The 21,590-nt window shown below is 51.2% G+C and overlaps 1 protein-coding gene across 1 annotated transcript in view; it reads left to right on the top strand.

The window, feature by feature from the left end:
- The window catches only part of LOC147114683 (unconventional myosin-Id-like), a 193,865-nt gene that overhangs the window by 27,275 nt on the left and 145,000 nt on the right, over positions 1-21,590 (top strand). Inside the window, exons 5-6 of the mRNA XM_085992531.1 lie at positions 4,070-4,123; positions 16,938-17,033. Of these exons, the coding sequence (XP_085848657.1) occupies positions 4,070-4,123; positions 16,938-17,033 (150 nt within the window). The remainder of the gene's footprint in view (positions 1-4,069; positions 4,124-16,937; positions 17,034-21,590) is intronic.

Raw genomic sequence — 21,590 nt, 5'->3', positions numbered from 1 at the left:
CCAATCCTCCATTGCCAATTCCCGACCCCCCGTGATCCCCAATCTTCCATTGCCAATTCCCGACCCCCCGTGATCCCCAATCCTCCATTGCCAATTCCCGACCCCCCGCGATCCCCAATCCTCCATTGCCAATTCCCGACCCCCCGTGATCCCCAATCCTCCATTGCCAATTCCTGACCCCCTGTGATCCCCAATCCTCCATTGCCAATTCCTGACCCCCCGCGATCCCCAATCCTCCATTGCCAATTCCCGACCCCCCGTGATCCCCAATCCTCCATTGCCAATTCCTGACCCCCTGTGATCCCCAATCCTCCATTGCCAATTCCCGACCCCCCGCGATCCCCAATCCTCCATTGCCGATTCCTGACCCCCCGTGATCCCCAATCCTCCATTGCCAATTCCCGACCCCCCGTGATCCCCAATCCTCCATTGCCAATTCCTGACCCCCCGTGATCCCCAATCCTCCATTGCCAATTCCTGACCCCCCGTGATCCCCAATCCTCCATTGCCGATTCCCGACCCCCCGCGATCCCCAATCCTCCATTGCCAATTCCCGACCCCCCGTGATCCCCAATCCTCCATTGCCGATTCCCGACCCCCCGCGATCCCCAATCCTCCATTGCCAATTCCCGACCCCCCGCGATCCCCAATCCTCCATTGCCAATTCCCGACCCCCCGTGATCCCCAATCCTCCATTGCCAATTCCCGACCCCCCGCGATCCCCAATCCTCCATTGCCAATTCCCGACCCCCCGCGATCCCCAATCCTCCATTGCCAATTCCCGACCCCCCGTGATCCCCAATCCTCCATTGCCAATTCCCGACCCCCCGTGATCCCCAATCCTCCATTGCCAATTCCTGACCCCCCGTGATCCCCAATCCTCCATTGCCAATTCCTGACCCCCCGTGATCCCCAATCCTCCATTGCCGATTCCCGACCCCCCGCGATCCCCAATCCTCCATTGCCAATTCCTGACCCCCCGTGATCCCCAATCCTCCATTGCCGATTCCCGACCCCCCGCGATCCCCAATCCTCCATTGCCAATTCCCGACCCCCCGCGATCCCCAATCCTCCATTGCCAATTCCCGACCCCCCGCGATCCCCAATCCTCCATTGCCAATTCCCGACCCCCCGCGATCCCCAATCCTCCATTGCCAATTCCCGACCCCCCGTGATCCCCAATCCTCCATTGCCAATTCCTGACCCCCTGTGATCCCCAATCCTCCATTGCCAATTCCCGACCCCCCGCGATCCCCAATCCTCCATTGCCAATTCCCGACCCCCCGTGATCCCCAATCCTCCATTGCCGATTCCAGACCCCCCGCGATCCCCAATCCTCCATTGCCAATTCCTGACCCCCCGCGATCCCCAATCCTCCATTGCCAATTCCCGACCCCCCGCGATCCCCAATCCTCCATTGCCAATTCCCGACCCCCCGTGATCCCCAATCCTCCATTGCCAATTCCCGACCCCCCGCGATCCCCAATCCTCCATTGCCAATTCCCGACCCCCCGCGATCCCCAATCCTCCATTGCCAATTCCCGACCCCCCGTGATCCCCAATCCTCCATTGCCAATTCCCGACCCCCCGCGATCCCCAATCCTCCATTGCCAATTCCCGACCCCCCGTGATCCCCAATCCTCCATTGCCAATTCCCGACCCCCCGCGATCCCCAATCCTCCATTGCCAATTCCCGACCCCCCGTGATCCCCAATCCTCCATTGCCGATTCCTGACCCCCCGCGATCCCCAATCCTCCATTGCCAATTCCCGACCCCCCGCGATCCCCAATCCTCCATTGCCAATTCCCGACCCCCCGCGATCCCCAATCCTCCATTGCCAATTCCCGACCCCCCGTGATCCCCAATCCTCCATTGCAAATTCCTGACCCCCCGCGATCCCCAATCCTCCATTGCCGATTCCCGACCCCCCGCGATCCCCAATCCTCCATTGCAAATTCCTGACCCCCCGTGATCCCCAATCCTCCATTGCCAATTCCTGACCCCCCGTGATCCCCAATCCTCCATTGCCGATTCCCGACCCCCCGCGATCCCCAATCCTCCATTGCCAATTCCCGACCCCCCGTGATCCCCAATCCTCCATTGCCGATTCCTGACCCCCCGCGATCCCCAATCCTCCATTGCCGATTCCTGACCCCCCGTGATCCCCAATCCTCCATTGCCAATTCCTGACCCCCCGCGATCCCCAATCCTCCATTGCCAATTCCCGACCCCCCGCGATCCCCAATCCTCCATTGCCAATTCCCGACCCCCCGTGATCCCCAATCCTCCATTGCCAATTCCTGACCCCCTGTGATCCCCAATCCTCCATTGCCGATTCCCGACCCCCCGTGATCCCCAATCCTCCATTGCCAATTCCCGACCCCCCGTGATCCCCAATCCTCCATTGCCAATTCCTGACCCCCCGTGATCCCCAATCCTCCATTGCCGATTCCCGACCCCCCGCGATCCCCAATCCTCCATTGCCGATTCCTGACCCCCTGTGATCCCCAATCCTCCATTGCCAATTCCTGACCCCCCGCGATCCCCAATCCTCCATTGCCAATTCCTGACCCCCCGCGATCCCCAATCCTCCATTGCCAATTCCTGACCCCCCGTGATCCCCAATCCTCCATTGCCAATTCCTGACCCCCCGTGATCCCCAATCCTCCATTGCCGATTCCCGACCCCCCGCGATCCTCCATTACCGATTCCCGATCCCCAATCCTCCATTACCGATTCCCGACCCCCCGCAATCCTCCATTGCCGATTCCCGATCCCCAATCCTCCATTACCGATTCCCGACCCCCCGTGATCCCCAATCCTCCATTGCCAATTCCTGACCCCCTGTGATCCCCAATCCTCCATTGCCGATTCCCAATCCCCCGTGATCCCCAATCCTCCATTGCCGATTCCCGACCCCCCGTGATCCCCAATCCTCCATTGCCGATTCCCGACCCCCCATGATCCTCCATTACCGATTCCCGACCCCCCATTACCGATTCCCAACCCCCCATGATCCTCCATTACCGATTCCCAACCCCCCATGATCCCTAATCCTCCATTACCAATTCCCGACCCCCCCCGATCCTCCATTACCGATTCCCGACCCCCCCATTACCGATTCCCAACCCCCCATGATCCCCGATCCTCCATTGCCGATTCCCAACCCCCCATGATCCCCGATCCTCCATTGCCGATTCCCGACCCCCCATGATCCTCCATTACCGATTCCCGACCCCCCATTACCGATTCCCAACCCCCCATGATCCCCGACCCCCCATTACCGATTCCCGACCCCCCATGATCCCTAATCCTCCATTACCGATTCCCGACCCCCCATGATCCCCGATCCTCCATTGCCGATTCCCGATCCCCCATGATCTCCAATCCTCCATTACCGATTCCCGATCCCCCATGATCTCCAATCCTCCATTGCCGATTCCCGATCCCCCATGATCCCTCCCCTGGACCGACCCCTCATTCCCTCTTCACATCTGCAGGTCTACCCGCCCGCAGCCAGCCAGCCTCTCAATCTGGCCGACTGCGGGCAGGAATCTGAGGCCTCATATGCAAATCAGGTCCTGCCGTTAAAGTTGGCAGGACCTGTGGGAAACCCGGCCTCCCGGTTTTCCCGCCTGCCTCGGAGGCCCCCCACCCCAAACCCGCCTACCTGGAGAAAATTTTGGCCTCACTCTTTCTGTCTGTTTCTCTGCCTCTCTTTCTCTCTCTCCTTGTCTCTCTTACTCTGTGTTTGTGTCTCTCTTCCCCTGACAATGTATAAATCTGCGTGCTTTTCATAGGCAGTTCTTACTTTTTCCGATTATTCTTTACCTTTGCTTTAGTTCTGAGTTCAGGATCAGAACAGCTTTGATGATTAGAAATACTTCATCAGATGAGAAGACTGTTCGAACAGAGGGTCTCGCCCTGAAATGTGACCTGTGTCTTTTACTTTGCCTGATGCTAGCAGACCTGCTGTGTACTTTCAACATTTTCTGGGGGGTATTTTGTTGCTAACTTTCATGGTCCCTGTCCTTGAGTAGTGAAATATTTTTTTCTCTACCTCCACAGTCACGAGTGCTTGTTCAACAACGAGGAGAGAGGAATTTCCATTCATTTTATCAGGTAACAATTCTTTGTGTTATTGTCTGTCTCGTTTATTTAAGGAACGGTTTTGCAGTAACAAAGGCCAGGAGACAACAGAGTGCAGTGCCAGATACTGTAACATTTGCATATTGAATTATCATTGGCCCGCAGGCATCTGTAAGGAATACCTATTATATTCACATGTGATCACATGCTGAGTTGTCATTGGCCTGCAGGCATCTGTAAGGACTACTATGTTTTGGAAGACCCAGGGTCCTGACTCCATCTTGTCCCACTGTGCTGTATGAGTGAACACAGACCTAATGCTTCATAAAAGATTTAAACTATAATACTCCGTTGTCCTGCAATTTATTATTTTTGTACAAAGTGTGCAAAACAAGACATGGGCCTAGAAATTCAGTTGGTTGCGCCAGCCGTTAGCGCCTTAGGAGGAGTAGATGTCGGGCGCTAGGCGGCTAGCGCCCGGGCGCAGCACGATCTGCGCCTCGCCCCAACTTCACTAGAGATTTAGCGGCGGCGCAAAGTCTTTGCGCGCGCTCAGCTGCACGCGCAGATCATGACGTCATTTCCTCGTGCAACGCCCTTTGTGCGCCCCCAACCGGAAATTCAGTGGCAACGCCCCATTGTGCGCCTGGCGCCCCTAGCGACTGTTAGAGTGGAACGGTGCTCAGCCGATGTGGGGCGCGGGGGGCGCAAATTAAAGGGCACTCCTCCTGCACTATAAAAGGCTGCCATTTCGCAGCACTCCTTCTTGGGAAACGGATCTTTGGAGAGAGACCAAGGTAGATAGCTTTCTGCTTTGGCCCAACACTCGGACAGGTACTTCTGGCTTCAGGCCACAGATTTCCAGTAGTCTTTGCCTTCATTGACATCTCATTGTTTGCCAGCATATTATGGGGGCTGCAATGGGGTCAACGCTGGCTTTCTCAATTACATCCAAAGGGCTCACAGACGCCGTGAGAGAGTGGCAGCCCTGGCTAGACGGAGAGGGGGCAACAGGCGTCGGGAAAGGAGGCCTTACCCACCCAGGGTATACCGCCAGCAGTTCTCCTATCTCAACATGTCTGAGGAGCAGTGTGTTCGGAGGCTGCGATTCAGAAGGGAAGTGGTCACAGAGATCTGCCAGCTGCTTGGCGGTGATCTGCAGCCACAGCTGAGGAGCAGGATGTCTCTGTCGGTGGCAGTGAAGGTGACGGTGGCTCTCAACTTCTATGCCACTGGCTCCTTCCAATCTGCTACTGGGGACATTGCCAACATCTCCCAGTTCGCCGTGCATTGCTGCATCCGCCAGGTGACCAATGCCCTTTTCAAAAGGAGACGTCAGTTCATCTCCTTCTCCATGGCCCTTGCCAAGCAGCAACAGCGTGCAATGGGCTTTGCAGCATTCGCGGGCTTCCCCATGGTGCAGGGCGCCATTGACTGCACGCATGTGGCTTTGCGGGCACCTCTGGAGAATGCCGAGGATTACCGCAACCGGAAGGGCTACCATTCGCTGAACGTCCAGCTGGTGTGTGACCACAGGCAGTTCATCCTAGCTGTCAATGCCCGCTTTCCAGGCAGCAGCCACGATGCCTTCATCCTGCGACAGACTTCTGTGGCAGACATGTTTCAGGCACAGCCTCACCCACGAGGATGGCTTATCGGGGACAAAGGCTATCCTTTGTATACCTGGCTGATGACCCCGCTCCGTGCGCCCAGCACCCCTGCTGAAGAGGGATACAACGAGAGCCATCAAGCGACCAGGAACATCATCAAACAAACAATCGGCATCCTGAAGCAACGGTTCCGCTGTCTGGATCGTTCCGGTGGAGCCCTACAATATTCGCCGGAGCGAGTCTCCCATTTCATGGTCGTTTGCTGCATGCTGCACAGCCTGGCTATCCGCAGGACTCAGGCACTGCCACCAGAGATTGGAGGACCACCTCAGGAGGAGGAGCAGGAGGAGGAGGACCAGCACAGGAGGGAGGCACAAAGTGCAAGGGCCGCCCGTCGCCGGCTTATTGAACGTCGGTTCTAGGCCCCCTCTCAGGGAATGGCTTGTGCCAATGTCAGCAGATGAATGTAGCCGCTCCACAAGCCCTCAGCCGAGCAGGGCAACCAGGACTTAACCAAAAAACCAATAATTTATTGAAAACCTCTGCCCTTCCCACATTACATGCTCATGTGGAGAAGCCCCCTCCAAAAACACAAAACTACCAGTCTCGGCCTTACAAAAAGAAAGACACCAGTCTCGGCCTTACAAAAACACAACTGCACCAGTCTCGGCCTTACAAAAAGAAAGAAAGACACCAGTCTCGGCCTTACAAAAACACAACAGGCATTTGAGCATACCTTCTACTTTTTGCCCTGCGAGGGCGATGCCTTGCGCATCCTTGCCTGGCTCCTGCCCACCCTGCTGCTCCTCCTCAATGGGAGCCCAGTGGCTGCAGCAAGGCTGGGGGAAGGCTGCTGAGGGGCAGATGGCGAGACGGCAGATGCCCTTGGGGGTTGGCCTGCACCAGCTCTGGCCTTGGAGTGGCCGGCTGCTGACTGCTCCAACTCTGGCTGGGCGGCAGCAGTCTGTCCAGCAGCTCGTGGCAGCTGCAATGGCAGAGTGGCAGTGTCGGCTGCAGGAATGGTGGCAACCTGGCAGATCGCAGGTGCTCGCTGGTCGCCTGAGACATTGGCACTCGCATAGGCCAGCACTGCAGCATGCGCAGCAAACAGCTGAAGAACAGACTGCTGGGCTGCTGCTGCGCGGCGAGTGCCCTGGCGATGCCTGGCTGATCCAGCGAGGGTGGCAGCAGTTAGTGCCCGTGTGGCCCTGGTCTGTGTCCGCATGACACCAGCCAGTGAATGGACGGCACGACTGAGCACTTGGCTAGAAGCCGACTGTGCTGCCGCGAAGTCCTGCAGACTCCTGGCCTGTGCTGCACTGAATTGTTCCAGACTCCTGGCCTGTGCTGCACTGAATTGTTGCAGACTCCTGGCCTGTGCTGCTCCGAATTGCTGCACACTCCTTGACAGAGACTCTATGGAGTCAGGCATCCTTGCCACTGCAGCCATGAGCTCAGTGTGCCTGCGCTCAGCCTGGACGGCCATTTCCTCTAGGAGGCGCAACTCCTCTGCGCTCACCGTCGCAGGACTGGAGGCCGCACTCACCCTCTGGGGAGAAGTCCGCCGAGCTTCCCCACCCCTCCCGCATTGCTGCAGGCCGCTGGGCCCCGGAGCTTCACTCTCCTCCGACCCTTCCCCCCGGCTCCCCTCCAGGGAAGACGTGTCCCCTACATCGCCATGGGCTGGCGCGGCTGAGGGTGGCACTGATGGGCCGGCTTCCTCTTCCTCCTCCTCGTCTTCCGAAGGGCTGACAGTGGCAGCTTGAGGGCCCGCCTCCTCACCTGGCGATTCACCATCTGAAAGCAGGAAGGCACAAGAGTAGCTTTAGAGTGAGGACAGGGCGGCAGCGAGGGAGGCATGAGTGGTGCCATTCACCGCATTGGTCGGACAGTGGCAAAGGATGCTGATCTGATGCACAAGTGGAACGAGAGAGGTCCAAAAGGTGATGCCCTTACCATTGGTGCCCAGAACAGGGTCGGCATCTCCACTGGCGACGGGGCCAATCAGCCGGCCTGCCATAATGCGCTCCACATGCTGGTCGAGGTCGGAGAGCTCTTTGAGGTGAGGACGGCCTCCCCCGGTCTCAGTTCGGTTGCGCCGGTTGTGCGCCACCTTGGCCTGCAAGAGAAAGGACGGCCTCTAAGTACAGTGTGAAGCCCTGATCTTGTCTGCACTGCCTCCCATGGTCGAATAGCTTGTACAGTGTGTAGCCCTGATCTTGTCTGCACTGCCTCCCATGGTCGAAGAGCTTGTACAGTGTGTAGCCCTGATCTTGTCTGCAATGCCTCCCATGTTCGAATAGCTTGTACAGTGTGTAGCCCTGATCTTGTCTGCACTGCCTCCCATGGTCGAAGAGCTTGTACAGTGTGTAAAGTGCTGAATGTGCAAGTGATTTTCATGCCAGTCCCATAGCTGCTGGATGAGGGCTGGCCATTAGGGCTTTCAGGTCCCTTTGCCCATAAAGTGAGGTGCACATGCAAGGATGAGGAGGACACTGGAAAGGGTACTCACCCTGACAACCCGAGTGAGGTCGTTGAACTTCTTCCGGCATTGCACAGGAGTCCTGGCAACCACGCTGTTGGAAGACACCCTGTTGGAGACCTCCCTCCAGGCTTTCCGGTAGGCGCTGGGCAGCGGCCTCTTGCCACCTTCTGGGAACAGAACATGGCGCCTGCGCTCCACTCCGCCAACCAGCAGCCTCAGGTCACCGTCGCTGAAGCGCTGCGCTCTCTCCCTGGCCTTCTCCATAGCCCTGGGCGTTGTGCAGGTGAAGCTGAAGTGGTCAGGCCTAGGTTGAGGGCTGCAGTGTGCAGGGCATGGCAGGCAAACAAATCCACCCTCCCCCTTTAAGAGCTGACCGGCGCCAGAGTGTCTGCCGTCAATCAAGAACTCGCCGCACCTGCGCTGCGCCCGGCCTCGGGGGTATCGCTCAGCACTGCCAGCTTAGCGCCTAAAGATAGTCATGCATCGCCTGTTTTAGCGCAGCAGCAACCTCTTGGGGTGATGCGACTGAATATCGGCGAAGGGGGCGCGACTTTGCGCCGGGCGCAAACTTTAGTGGCCGCCCGACTTTACCGCCCCAAAAGTGGCTATACTGAATTTCTAGGCCATGATGTCAGAACAGGGATTTGAAATGGACATCGTTGGAGCTTCCTTGCCTCGAATGGATTGGGAATCTTTGAACTTACCTAGAGAATGGTGCAAGTTCAAGCAACACGTGCAGTTAATGTTCTCGGGTCCGTTGAAAAGCAAACGGGAGGAAGAAAGGTGCAGCTACCTACTCCTGTGGATCGGAGAAAAAGGGAGAGACATTTTTAACACATGGTCTCTCACCGCAGATGAAGCAAAGGTACTGAAAAGTTATTTTGACCGTTTTGAATCATATGTGATGCCCAAGACAAATACGATATTTGCTAGGTACAAGTTTCAGGAGAAAGTACAAGGAGCTAGTGAGTCGTTTGAACAGTTCGTGACTGAGTTAAAACTGCTAGTAAAAGACTGTGAATATGCAGAAGATAAAGATGAGATGGTCAGAGACCGCATCGTGTTTGGAATACATTCAGCTAAAGTGAGAGAGAAACTTTTGAATGTTGGTCCGGGACAAAGCTATGGACATAGCTAGATTGCACAAGATAGCCCAAGCACAGTTGAAAACCATAATGGGCGCCACAAGCAGCTCGAGTGAACAGACAGTGCACGCAGTTAATAGACACACACCAAAGAACACCGCCCAGAGAGCGTGTTTCAGAGTTCTAAAAATGGGCGACACAGACATAAAACGCTTCAAAAACTGTGGATACTGTGGAAACAAGATGCACAGGGAAAAGGCGTACTGCCCTGCCAAAGGAAGGCAATGTGCTAAATATGGTAAACGGAACCACTTTGCTAAAGTCTGCAGGACTGTTTTTGGAAAATCAGTACACACAGTGAGTGATAGCCAAATGCCAGATAGAGAGCCAAATGCAGAGGAACTGTTTATTGATTCTGTGTCACAGAAAAAACAGATTTCAGAGACTGAGCAAGCCTTTGCCGATATTGAGATAGGAAAACAGGGCAAAGAGCTTAAGTTTAAACTAGACACTGAATCTCAGGTTAATGTAATTCCTCTGAGTGAGTATCACAGCTTGAAGGATGAGTGTGAGCTACAGCCCACCTCACGCAGACTGACCGGCTATGGGGGTGAGCAGCTCATTGTAAAAGGCACATGCGTGATGAAATGCAAGTACAAAGAAAGCGACATGATGTTGGACTTTTACATTGTTGACACTCGAGCACCTCCAGTGCTACGTCTAAAGGCATGTTTAGACATGGACCTCGTCAAGCTAGTGCTATCATTGACAGCACCAGTTGATAAGCAGACAGTCATGGAGGAGCTTGCTGATGGTTTCAAAGGAATCGGACTATTCCCAGGTGAATGCACTATTCACCTTGACCCAGCAGCAACCCCTGTGGTTTGCCCATCAAGAAGGATACCCCTTGCTCTATGTAGTCGCCTGAAGGAGGAGCTGCAGAGCATGGAGAATACAGAAATCATCGTCTGGGAAACAGAACCGACAGAATGGGTCAACGCGTTAGTAGTGGTTGAGAAACCACGTACAGGCAAGCTCAGAGTCTGTCTCGACCCCAGAGATTTGAACAAGGCTATTAAGCGCCCTCACTACCCTCTACCAACGCTAGATGACATCACACCCAAGCTAGTGGGAGCACATTACTTCAGTGTAATGGACGCACGATCAGGATACTGGACTATCAAGCTCACGGAAGAGTCATCTAAGCTAACAACGTTCAACACACCATTTGGACGCTACCAATTTCTGCGTTTACCATTTGGTCTTATTTCAGCTCAGGATGAATTCCAGCAGAAGATCGACGAAACCTATGAAGGCCTCGACGGAGTAGTCGCAATCGTAGACGACACCCTCATCTATGGCAAGAATAGAGAGGAACATGGCAGGAACCTCCGTGCGATGCTACAAAGATCATGGGAGAAAGGTATCCGGCTCAACCCCAAGAAAAGCATAATCGGATCCACCGAGATCAGTTATTTCGGGCATCGCCTCTCAACTGATGGCATTAAGCTGGATCCAGAGAAAATCTCCACCATCAAGAAGATGGAGCCGCCGAAGAACCGCGCAGAGCTAGAGACAGTACTAGGCATGGTTAACTACTTAGCCAAGTTTGCCCCGAGTCTCTCCGAAATCAACGCACCCATGCGTCAGTTGCTCAAACAATCCAATGAGTTCCTGTGGGACAAATAACATGACACAGCATTTCAGAAAATGAAAGACCTAATCACCAGAGAACCATGACCAGTTCTTGCCTACTTCGACCCCAAGAAAGAGTTCAGACTACAAGTTGACGCGTCAAAGTATGGACTAGGCGCAGTATTACTGCAAGAAGGAAAGCCCATTGGCTACGCTTCCAGATCTCTCACAGACAGTGAAATCAACTATGCTCAAATCGAGAAAGAGCTATATGCAATTCTGTTTGGATGTAAGCGTTTCCACCAGTATGACTATGGCCGACAAGTAATTGTGGAATCCGACCACAAGCCCCTCGAGTCAATCATGAGGAAACCACTAGCCGCAGCCCCACCAAGGCTACAGAGAATGATCCTTCAGCTATAGAAGTACGACTTCACAATCATTCACCATCCAGGCAAAGACATTCCTGTCGCAGACACGCTCTCCAGAAAGTCTCTTAGCTACCAGGACAGCAGCCTCAGTGAAGGCATGGATGTGTAGGTGCACATGGTGTACAGCAGCTTACCTGTGAGTGACTCAAAACTGAAGGAGATCTGAGCAGCAACAGAGAAAGATGCATAACTCACACTGCTGAGCAAAGTCATACATGAAGGATGGCCTGAGGAAAGGAGGAAATGCCCTCAGAGCATATCTGAATTCTGGAACCACAGAGACAAACTGTCACAAATCAACAGAATCATCTTCAAAGGGGAGAAAATCATCATTCATACCAGTCTGAGAAGAGATGTTGACAAAAATTCTTGCTGGACATATGGGCATGGAAAAATGCAAACAAAGAGCACGTGACATTATGTTTTGGTCCGGAATGTGCAAACACATTGAGGACATTGTCGGAAAATGTTCCATTTGTCTAGAACGCCGCCCATCAAATGTCAAAGAGCCCATGATACCTCACCGTATCCCAGACAGGCCCTGGCAGGTCGCGGTAATGGATCTGTTCACATGGAACAACGAGGACTACATAGTGACTGTTGATTACTACAGCAGATTTTTTGAATTGGACAAGCTTCACAGCACCACATCTGCAGCTGTGATCCACAAGCTAAAGGCAGCCTTTGCCAGGCATGGCATGGTAGAGACTTTAGTCTCAGACAATGGCCCCCAATACAAATCAAAAGAGTTCGAGTCGTTTGCCAAGGCATGGGATTTCACACATGTCACATCAAGCCCACATTACCCTCAAAGTAATGGCCTTGCTGAAAAAACTGTCCAGATTGCAAAAACACTCATGGACAAAGCCAAAGCGGACAAAAGAGACCCCTACATCAGTCTCCTTGAGTACCGCAACACTCCGGTTGACAACTTCAAGTCACCAGCACAGCTGTTGATGAGCCGCAGACTTCGTTCAATCCTTCCAAGCACCAACCAGCAGCTGCAGCCAGAGGTCGTCGGCTGCAAGCAAGTGCATGCAAAACGTGTACAGAGACAGCAACACCAAAAGAGATACTATGACAGGTCAGCTAGACTACTGCCGCCACTGCACAATGGAGAATCCGTCAGAATCCAGGAGCATGACTACTGGAAGCCAGCAATCGTCATCCAGCCAGCTGACACTGAGCGATCGTATCACGTCCACACCCCAGAAGGACAGGTGTACCGCCGCAATCGCAGGCACCTCCTGAACACCAAGGAACAACACCATCATTCCAACGAGAGGATCAGTTCAACAGAGTGTGATGAACAGAGCAATACACAAAACACATCATACTTACCTGAACCTAAACCTGAACCGGAATTGTTGACCGATTCAGGAGCATGCTCAGTTCCATACCACACAAGGTCGGGACGAGAGGTCAAGCCTAGAGTTATCCTTGACTTGTGAACTGTCAAAGGGTGTAGGCGGATCACTGACCTAAAAAAAAATGTACATCGTTATTGAAACGTTGAGATGTTTTCAGCGCTAGTTAAATGCTGAGTTTACTTATATGTTTATGCTACTGAGAACATTAGGTAGAAGAAAGGTTTAAAAGAAAGGGGGATGTAACATTTGCATATTGAATTATCATTGGCCCGCAGGCATCTGTAAGGAATACCTATTATATTCACATGTGATCACATGCTGAGTTGTCATTGGCCTGCAGGCATCTGTAAGGACTACTATTGTTTTGGAAGACCCAGGGTCCTGACTCCATCTTGTCCCACTGTGCTGTATGAGTGAACACAGACCTAATGCTTCATAAAAGATTTAAACTGTAACACTCTGTTGTTCTGCAATTTATTATTTTTGTACAAAGTGTGCAAAACAAGACAGATACCAGTGTCTGTTTGAAAGAAAGCACATACATTTATACAGAATGTTTCACATCCTTGGAATTTTCACAGTGAGTACTTTTCAAGCATTGTAGACAAACACAGAAGCACAACAAGATCCCACAAACAACAAACTAGATGAACAGCCAGTTAGTGGGTGTTGATGCTGTTGGCTGAGCGATGACTGTTGGTCAGGACACCAGGAGAGTTCACTGTTCTTCTTCGAATGGTACTTTTGGATCTTTTACATCCACCTGAACAGGCAGATAACATTGCAGCTGAAAGACGGCACCTCCGACAATGCAGCACTCCCTCAGTCCTGTAATAGGGCTTGAACCTGCAAACTTCTAACTCAGAAGTAAGAGTGCCACCAACTGAGCCAAACTGCCAGGTGTTAGAATAGATGTGTTTGTGAGTGGTTGTATTAGTTTGGGTGTATGGGCGTGGGTTTATGAATGTTGGTGCGTGGATACTTGTAGATGTGTGAGGCTGTGTAAATAGGTGTGTTTGGGCATCATTGTGTGTGTCTAGGTGTCAGGTGTGGGTGTGTATGGACGTGCGTGTGTGAGTATCTCTAGGCTTGTATATGTGTGGGTACACGTGTTTTTGTGTATGGGGTGGCTGTGGGTGTACGTGTGTGGGCGTGCGTGCATAGCTGTGTGTGTATCTTTGTGTATGAGTGGGTGTGTATATACGGATGTTAGAGAGTGGATGTGGTTGTGAGTGGGTGTGATAGAGTGTGTTTGTGTGGGTATATAGTGATGTGGGTGTGCATGAGCAAGCGTACGGTTGTCTATGGGTGTGTGTGTCTGTGGTTGTGGAGGCATGGGTGTGTATCTGCGTCTGTATGTGGGCATGCACGGGGGTGTGCATGGGTTTGTGTGTTTATGGCTGTATGGCTGGATGAGAGTGTATGCATGTGCATCTAGATGAGCGTGTGTCATGTATGGATTGTGTGTGTCTGTGTGTGCATGTGCACGCACATGTGTGCATGATTGGTGAGCGGTGAAGTTGTTTAGAATGAGTATCCAATCCCTCCCCTAGTGGCACTATTGGTCAGGTCTAGTGTGGTACTGAGCCATACAGAGAAGAAAGTCTATGGTTTAATCTCTGGTCTGCACTGAGTTAGCTGATCTCAGCTGGGATTGGCAGTAGGGGGGACAATTATCCCCAGAGACCTTGAACTAAGGAGGGGAAAATAGCAACCCCCCGCCCTCTAGTGACTCCTGCTGGAATGTGTGGACGCGGATTGTATGAGGATGTATGAAGGAGAAGGGAGAGTTTAAAGGGAAGAAGGAAGGTAACTTCAGAGGAGCATTGACCATAGTAGGACCAATAAATGAAAGACATAGAGACAAGGTCAGTTGTGCAAGAGAGTGCAGTTGGAGACTACAGCCTATCAGAAAGCAAGCTTCTTCCTGTTTCCCATTCAGGAGTGTGAGAGAGGTATTAAATGATCTCAGTTATAAATGTTGAAGGCAGGTTGTTGACAACTGTACACAAGAGGGTTGATTCCACACTCCAGTCGGGAGCTGGGCCATTAAATTGATGGAACTTATTCCAAACAGGGCTTTACTAACAATTGATGCAGGGTTAGAGTAATACGCTTCAATTTACAGCTTAACACTTTGACTGTGGAGGTTACATTCTTCTGTCTCTGTTGTCTCTAGTCTTGTGAGGACTCATTTTAAGCATTCAATAATTTGTAATTTTATAGGAGCTTTTGGTAGAACCTGGAGAATGTTATGGAAGTTTCCGGATAAGAAAGTTAGAATGCGTCACCATAGGCCACGCAGCGTTCTGCAGCTCCCGTGCAGCCGGCTCACCGGCGCTTAAATTGGAAAAATCGCACATGCACGGAATTTTGAATGGGCCACTCAGCTACTTAAAGGGGCCGCACACCCAAAAAAAATTAAATGGAACATTGCCTGTACCCCTCCCCACCCATGCATGGGAGCTGCAGAGTGCTGCGCAGCTATGCAGCTTAAAGGGAACATTGGGTATAGGAAGTAAACAGATTGTGTTTGGGTTCAAACTGGCTCCAAGATACGGCACCGCCAACGGAAAAAAGGGGTCAAGTCAGTGCTCTGTAGCAAACTCGGGCAATTCGCGCCTGGGTGAGGCATCCTTACAGTTCTTCAGGGCACGACTGATGATTGACCAACCAGCTCGGTTCATTGGTGAGGCACCTTCGACAGTCCAGTCCTCCCTCAGGGCTGCCCTGAGGGGTCAGCCTAGAAGCTGGGCTCATGTCCTAGAATGGGGCTTGGTCGTTAGACAACTGACAAGTGTAGGTTTGAGCAAGGTGGACGGTAGGTGCCAGAAATTATAGACAGGAAGAAAGAAAGAAAGAAGGTGATGTGGTGACCTGCACATTACATATGGGGAAAAGGTAAATGAGCATAGGGGTTTCTGCACATAGGCACACACGGAACAACATTAAACATTATTTCCCGTGATGTCTTTAACAGTTATAAGAATAAACCATTGAGTCAAACTGTTGTGGTTTCAGTTTCTACCACATATAGGACACACATGACTTGCTCCACCTTTACTCACTTAGAAGCCTCATTAGGCTAATAATAAATGTGAAACTATGTATCATTAGAGCTGGACTTACATTTGGCAGGGGGTAGTTGCTCGAACTCTGTCCTCTGAGTCAGAAAGTTCTGGGATTTAGCACAACACTGGAAATTGAGGCCAGAAGTGGGCTGAGACTCCAGAATAGTACTGAATGAAGGAGCGCGTCTACCCTATCGCACTTTGTCAGCCGTGCCTCAGTGGTAGCACACTTGCCTCGAAATCAAAAGGTCATGAGTTCTAATCCAACCAGGGCAAGTTAATTCAATAAATCTGATAATTTGTGGACTGGCACCAGAAAAGTAGCCATGAAAGCTGCTGGATTGCTGTAAAAATACCACTGGTTCACAAATGTCCTTCAAGGAAGGGACCTTGCACCCCTACCGAAACTGACTTACATGTGACTCCAGTCTCACACTATGTGGTTGGTTCTTAATGGCCTCTGAAGTGGTCTAACAGGAAAGAAAGACTTGCATTTATATAGCACCTTCCATGACCACCGGACATCCCAAAGTGCTTTACAGCCAATGAAGTACTTTTTTGAAGTGTAGTCATTGTTGTAATCTAGGAAGCACGGCAGTCAATTTGTGCACAGCAAGCTCCCACAAACAGCACTGTGATAATGACCAGATACTCTGTTTTAGTGATGTTGATTGAGAGATAAATATTGGCCAGGACACCAGGGATAACTCCCCTGCTCTTCTTCGAAATAGTGCCGTGGGATCTTTTACGTCTACCTGAGAGAGCAGACGGGGCCTCGGTTTAATGTCTCATCTGAAAGACAAGCCACACAGTTGTCAGGGCACCTGAGGATGGTTAAATGCAGCCTTGCCAGTGTTGCCTACATCTCAAGAGCAAAATTGAAAAATATTGGAGCTGGTTCATGGTTCATAGAATGAAATTTGTGGTGTCAAGTTCCTGAATTTCCTCAAAGTATGAAGAGGAGAGAGAATGGTTTATGTGGAATTATATTATATAAATGTCAGGAGACTTCTGTGCAATTCATGGGGTCTCCCCAATTTAAAAGAGTTTCAAAACTGCGCTAAAGAATACACACCATAAAGAATTAATCATGTGTACTCATTAATCATGCATACCAGAAACATTTGTAGAAATCCTCTGCCCTTTTTTGCCATTTTCAGCTGATCCTGGGTGGCTCTGATGACCTGTTGCAGTCCCTGTACCTGCAGAGAGATGCTGCCGAATACACATTCACTAGAGATGGAGCTACTTCCAATGTAAGTACACGTGGAGCGAACTCTTTCTGGATTGAAATTAACTTTCCAAAAAGCATGTGGTGCTCACCAAAATAGATCTAATGTCATGTTATAGCTGCACCTGATACACTAGTAGGATATTTGGCTGCATAAGAACATAAGAAGTAGGAGTAGGCCATTCGGCCCTTCGAGCCTGCTCCGCCATTCAATGAGATCATGGCTGATTTTCTACCTCGATTCCATTCACCGGCCTTATCGCCATATCCCTTGATGCCCTTACTAATCAGAAATCTATCGACTTCTGTTTTGAATATACCAATGATTGATCCTCCACAGCCCTCTGGGGTAGAGAATTCCAAAGATTCACCACCCTCTGTGTGAAGAAATGTCTTCTCATCTCAGTCCTGAATGGCCTACCCTTTATCCTGAGGCTGTGGCCCCTGGTTCTGGACTCACCAGCCAAGGGAAACATTCTCCCAGCATCCACCCTATCAAGCCCTGTAATAGTTTTGTACGCTTCAATGAGGTCCCCTCTCATTCTTCTGAATTCAAGAGAATACAGGCCTAGCTTACTCAATCTCTTCTCATACGACAGTCCCGCCATCCCAGGAATCAATCTCGCGAACCTTCGTTGCACTCCCTCTATGGCAAGTATATGCTTCCAAGATGACATGCTTGGCCATTGGAACAAAGTTGACTATGGCCGACTCACTTGGCAGGGGGATGGGATACGGAGTGGAGCTATAGTAGGGGATGATACACAGCCAAATATAGAGGAAAAAACAAGTCAGCCTGGAAGGCAGAGCAAATATGTAATGGCACAAGGGAGTATGGCAAGGCTGGATGGCATTTATTTTAATGCAAGGAGTCTTGCGAGTAAGGCAGATAAATTGAAGGTGTTGATGAACACATGGGAGTATGATATTGTTGCTATCACAGAGACATAGTTGAGGGAGGGGTAGGACTGGCAACTCAATATTCCGGGGTATAGAATCTTCAGGTGAGACAGGGGGGTGTAAAAGAGGAGGGGGGTGTCGCAATATTAATCAAGGAGTCAATTACTGCTGTAAGGAGGGATGATATCTTAGCAGATTCCTCTAATGAGGCCATATGGATAGAACTTAAAAACAGAAAGGGGGCAAGCACTTTGCTGAGAGTGTACTATAGGCCCCCAAACAGTCAGGAGGAGATGGAGGAACAGATATGTAGGCAAATCTCAGAGGAGTATAGAAATAATAGGGTAATAATAGTGGGGGATTTCAACTTCCCCAGTATTAACTGGGATAGTCAGAGTGTGAAAGGCTTAGAGGGTGTGGAATTCTTAAAGTGCATCCAGGAGAGCTTTTTGAGCCAGCATGTAGAAAGTCCTACAAGAGAGGGGGCGGTACTGGACCTAATTCTAGGGAATGTAGCCAGGCAAGTGGTAGAAGTGTCAGTAGGGGAGCATTTTGGTGACAGTGACCATATTTCGGTGAGATTTAAGATAGTCATGGAAAAGGACAAAGATGGACCGGAAATAAAGGTTCTAAATTGGGGGAAGGCCGATTTTAATATGATAAGGCAGGATCTGGCCAAAGTGGAACTTTTCCCCTTAGTGAGGGGGTCAATAACCAGGGGGCATAGTTTCAAGATAAGGGGCAGGAGGTTTAGAGGGGATTTGAGGGAAAACCTTTTCACCCAGAGGGTGGTTGGAATCTGGAACTCACTGCCTGAAAGGGTGGTAGAGGCAGGAACCCTCACAACATTCAAGAAGCATTTAGATGAGCACTTGAAATGCCATAGCATACAAGGCTATGGACCAAGTGCTGGAAAATGGGATAAGAATAGACGGGGCTTGATGGCAGGCGTGGACACGATGGGCCGAAGGGCCTCTTTCTGTGCTGTATAACTCTATGGGGGAGAAATTCGGTTGTTAGCGCCACCGATTAAAGCCTAAAGAGGCCGAGAAGTGGGGCACTAGCCAATTTCCGGGCGGGCGCAAGGCGCCTAGCGCCTTGCCCCATATTGAGCATGCATTTAGCGCCGGCACGAAATCTTAGCGCCCGCTCATGGGCGCAGGCTGATTATGGCGTCATTTGAGTGTGCAACGCCTTTTGGGCGCCCCGGACCGGAAATTCAGTGGCGCCCCCCTCCGTAGCGCCTGGCGCTAATAGTGACAGCTTACCTGGACCTTACTAAGTCGCTCTCGGGCTGGAGGAGCGTTATTTAAAGGGGACTGGTGTGGTTTAAAAGCGGCAGCCATTTTTGGAGCACAACTTTCTCGAGTGCTACAAAGAGTTGCTGAGCTGCACACTGAGAGCCATTTGACCACTGAGCCAGCGCAGGCAGACGATCTTCAGCCTTCTGACCATCACCTTGCTGTTGGTGAGCCTTGACAATGGGGAACCTTCCTGTGGGCACTTATTATGGGGGCTGCATTGGAGGGGAATGTCCTGCTGTTGAATCATCTGGAAAGGGCACTGAGACGCTGGGAGAGGGGGGCGGGCATGGCCAGACAGAGGAGGGCCAACAGACGTCACCACAGCAGACCTTACGCTGGCAGGATTTTCCAACAGCAGTTTTCCTACATGAACATGCCGGAGGAGCAGTGTGTCAGAAGGCTGCGATTTAGAAAGGAGGTGGTGACTGAGCTGTGCCAGCTGCTTCAGCCAGATCTGCAGCCTCAGATAAAGTGCAGGACATCTCTGTCGGTGGCTGAGAAGATGCCTGCTGGCCTGAACTTCTACGTGAGCAGCTCTTCTCAAGCTACGCGTCAGAGGCTGATCAGAAGTAGCTTCTAGGCCCCGCTCACGGAATGCTTGCTGCCATTCCAAGAACAGGAATGGAACCGGTCTGATACCCCCAAGCCTGTGAAGGGCAAGATGCATGTAAATAGCAGGCATGGCCATTGTAAATGAAGAAAGTGTTTCATTAAACAAAATGTGGTCCTTCGAACATGAGAAAGCTATGGCAACAGAAAGCAAAACTAATACACTGACACATAACTGGCTCTCACACCCGGGAGACTGTCCAAAACATAAATCACATTCCGACCATCTTCCTTGGCCTTGGTTCCACTGTGCCAACCAAAGCATCCAATGCCCCATCAGTCACTCGTTCCGCCCTCTGCCTCACCCTTTCCATGTCTTGCTAGGCTGGTGCGCCGCAGGTAGGCTCCCACCGCTTTGAAGGCCTACAAGGCAGTGAGTGTGTCTGGTGATGCCAATTCACCTGCCCCTTTAAGAGCTGGCCAGCGCCAGTGTGTCTCAGGGAAAGTGGATTATTGACAGCACCCTCGCTGCGCCCCGCCGCGGCGAAATTGGGTTGCACCGCCGGGTTAGCGCCTTAAGAGTAGCGTGCCGCGCCTGATTTAGCGCCACAATCACCTTTAGGGGCGCTGCAACCCAATATCGTGCCAGGTGGCGCTAAATCGCAACTGGCGCTAGGCTTTGCGCTTCGCCAGAGCTAGCGCCCCAAATGGGGCTATACCCAATTTCTCCCCCTATGATTCTATGACTAAGGACACTGCTTATCTAGTCTGCCTCATTGATGGAACCTGGAGAGTCGATCTGTCACTGGAGACCCACTTGGCTCTGGATAGTCCTTTAAATAAATGACGTTTGTTCCTACATGGAGAATACATCACCACAGGGAGAGAGTGTATGCCTGTGTCCCTATGGAGAGAGTATGTGTACATGTCACGAATGGGAGAGAGCGTGAATGTGTCACTACGAGGAGAGAGTGTCACTATGGGGAGAGAATGTCCATGTGTCAGTATGGAGAGAATGTGTGCATGTGTCACTAAAGTGAACGTGCGACCCATCAACAAGCAGTTCTAAAAGGAATCCACAGCCCAGGAGATATCTGAAGAGGAAAGATTCAGGACCTGCCCAGTCCTGCTGCAGCATGCAACTTCTGTTATTAGAAAGGATGTGGTTACAGAGAAAAAAAGCAATATTTTTATTCCTTTCCTAATTTGGTTGTACTGTACTTGAGTAGATGGCTGGCGAACTGCCAAACAGTCTATTGCTGCTAATTATATATAACGACGGAGCAATAGTCCAGAAATAACTGCAAGTATCAGCACTCAGTTGTTTGAACCCACCTGGTTTTTTACCACCTGGATGAGCAATCCGCTCTGCAGGTTACCAACCAGGCGGCGAAGTTGAAAGTTACCCCCACTTAATCTAGACTTTCTCACCCATTACTATGATCCACTTTTATCGCTTCCATTCTTCCTTCTTCCCCCAGAAGTATGGAGTCTGGTTCTGCAGCACACTACCACTTCACCCAAGAGGACCTCTGTCATGGTGTCCTGGCCAATATTCCTCCCTCAAGCAATATTACTAAAAAAAAAACTAACCGATTAACTGGTTGTTTATCTCATTGCTGTTAGTGAGATTTTGCCTTGTGCAAAATGACTGATGCCTTTGGCTTCATAACAAGATTCATTTTGTGAGGTACTATTGGCGATGTGGAGCCTCGTTAGTTGCGAGGAAGTTTCGGAGAATTATGACCTATCTTTAACCCGTGCTGCCCAGCCTCTGCTCAGCATCACCCTGATGTTTGTTGAATTGTTGAAGGTGGCAGGGCAGGTTG

This window comes from Somniosus microcephalus, chromosome 7, assembly GCF_052327205.1.
Source record: "Somniosus microcephalus isolate GS21.2 chromosome 7, FLI_Smic_1.0, whole genome shotgun sequence".
In the NCBI taxonomy this organism is placed as follows: Eukaryota; Metazoa; Chordata; class Chondrichthyes; order Squaliformes; family Somniosidae; genus Somniosus; species Somniosus microcephalus.
Note: the sequence above shows the minus strand (reverse complement) of the source record. Positions and strands in the feature narration are given on the sequence as shown.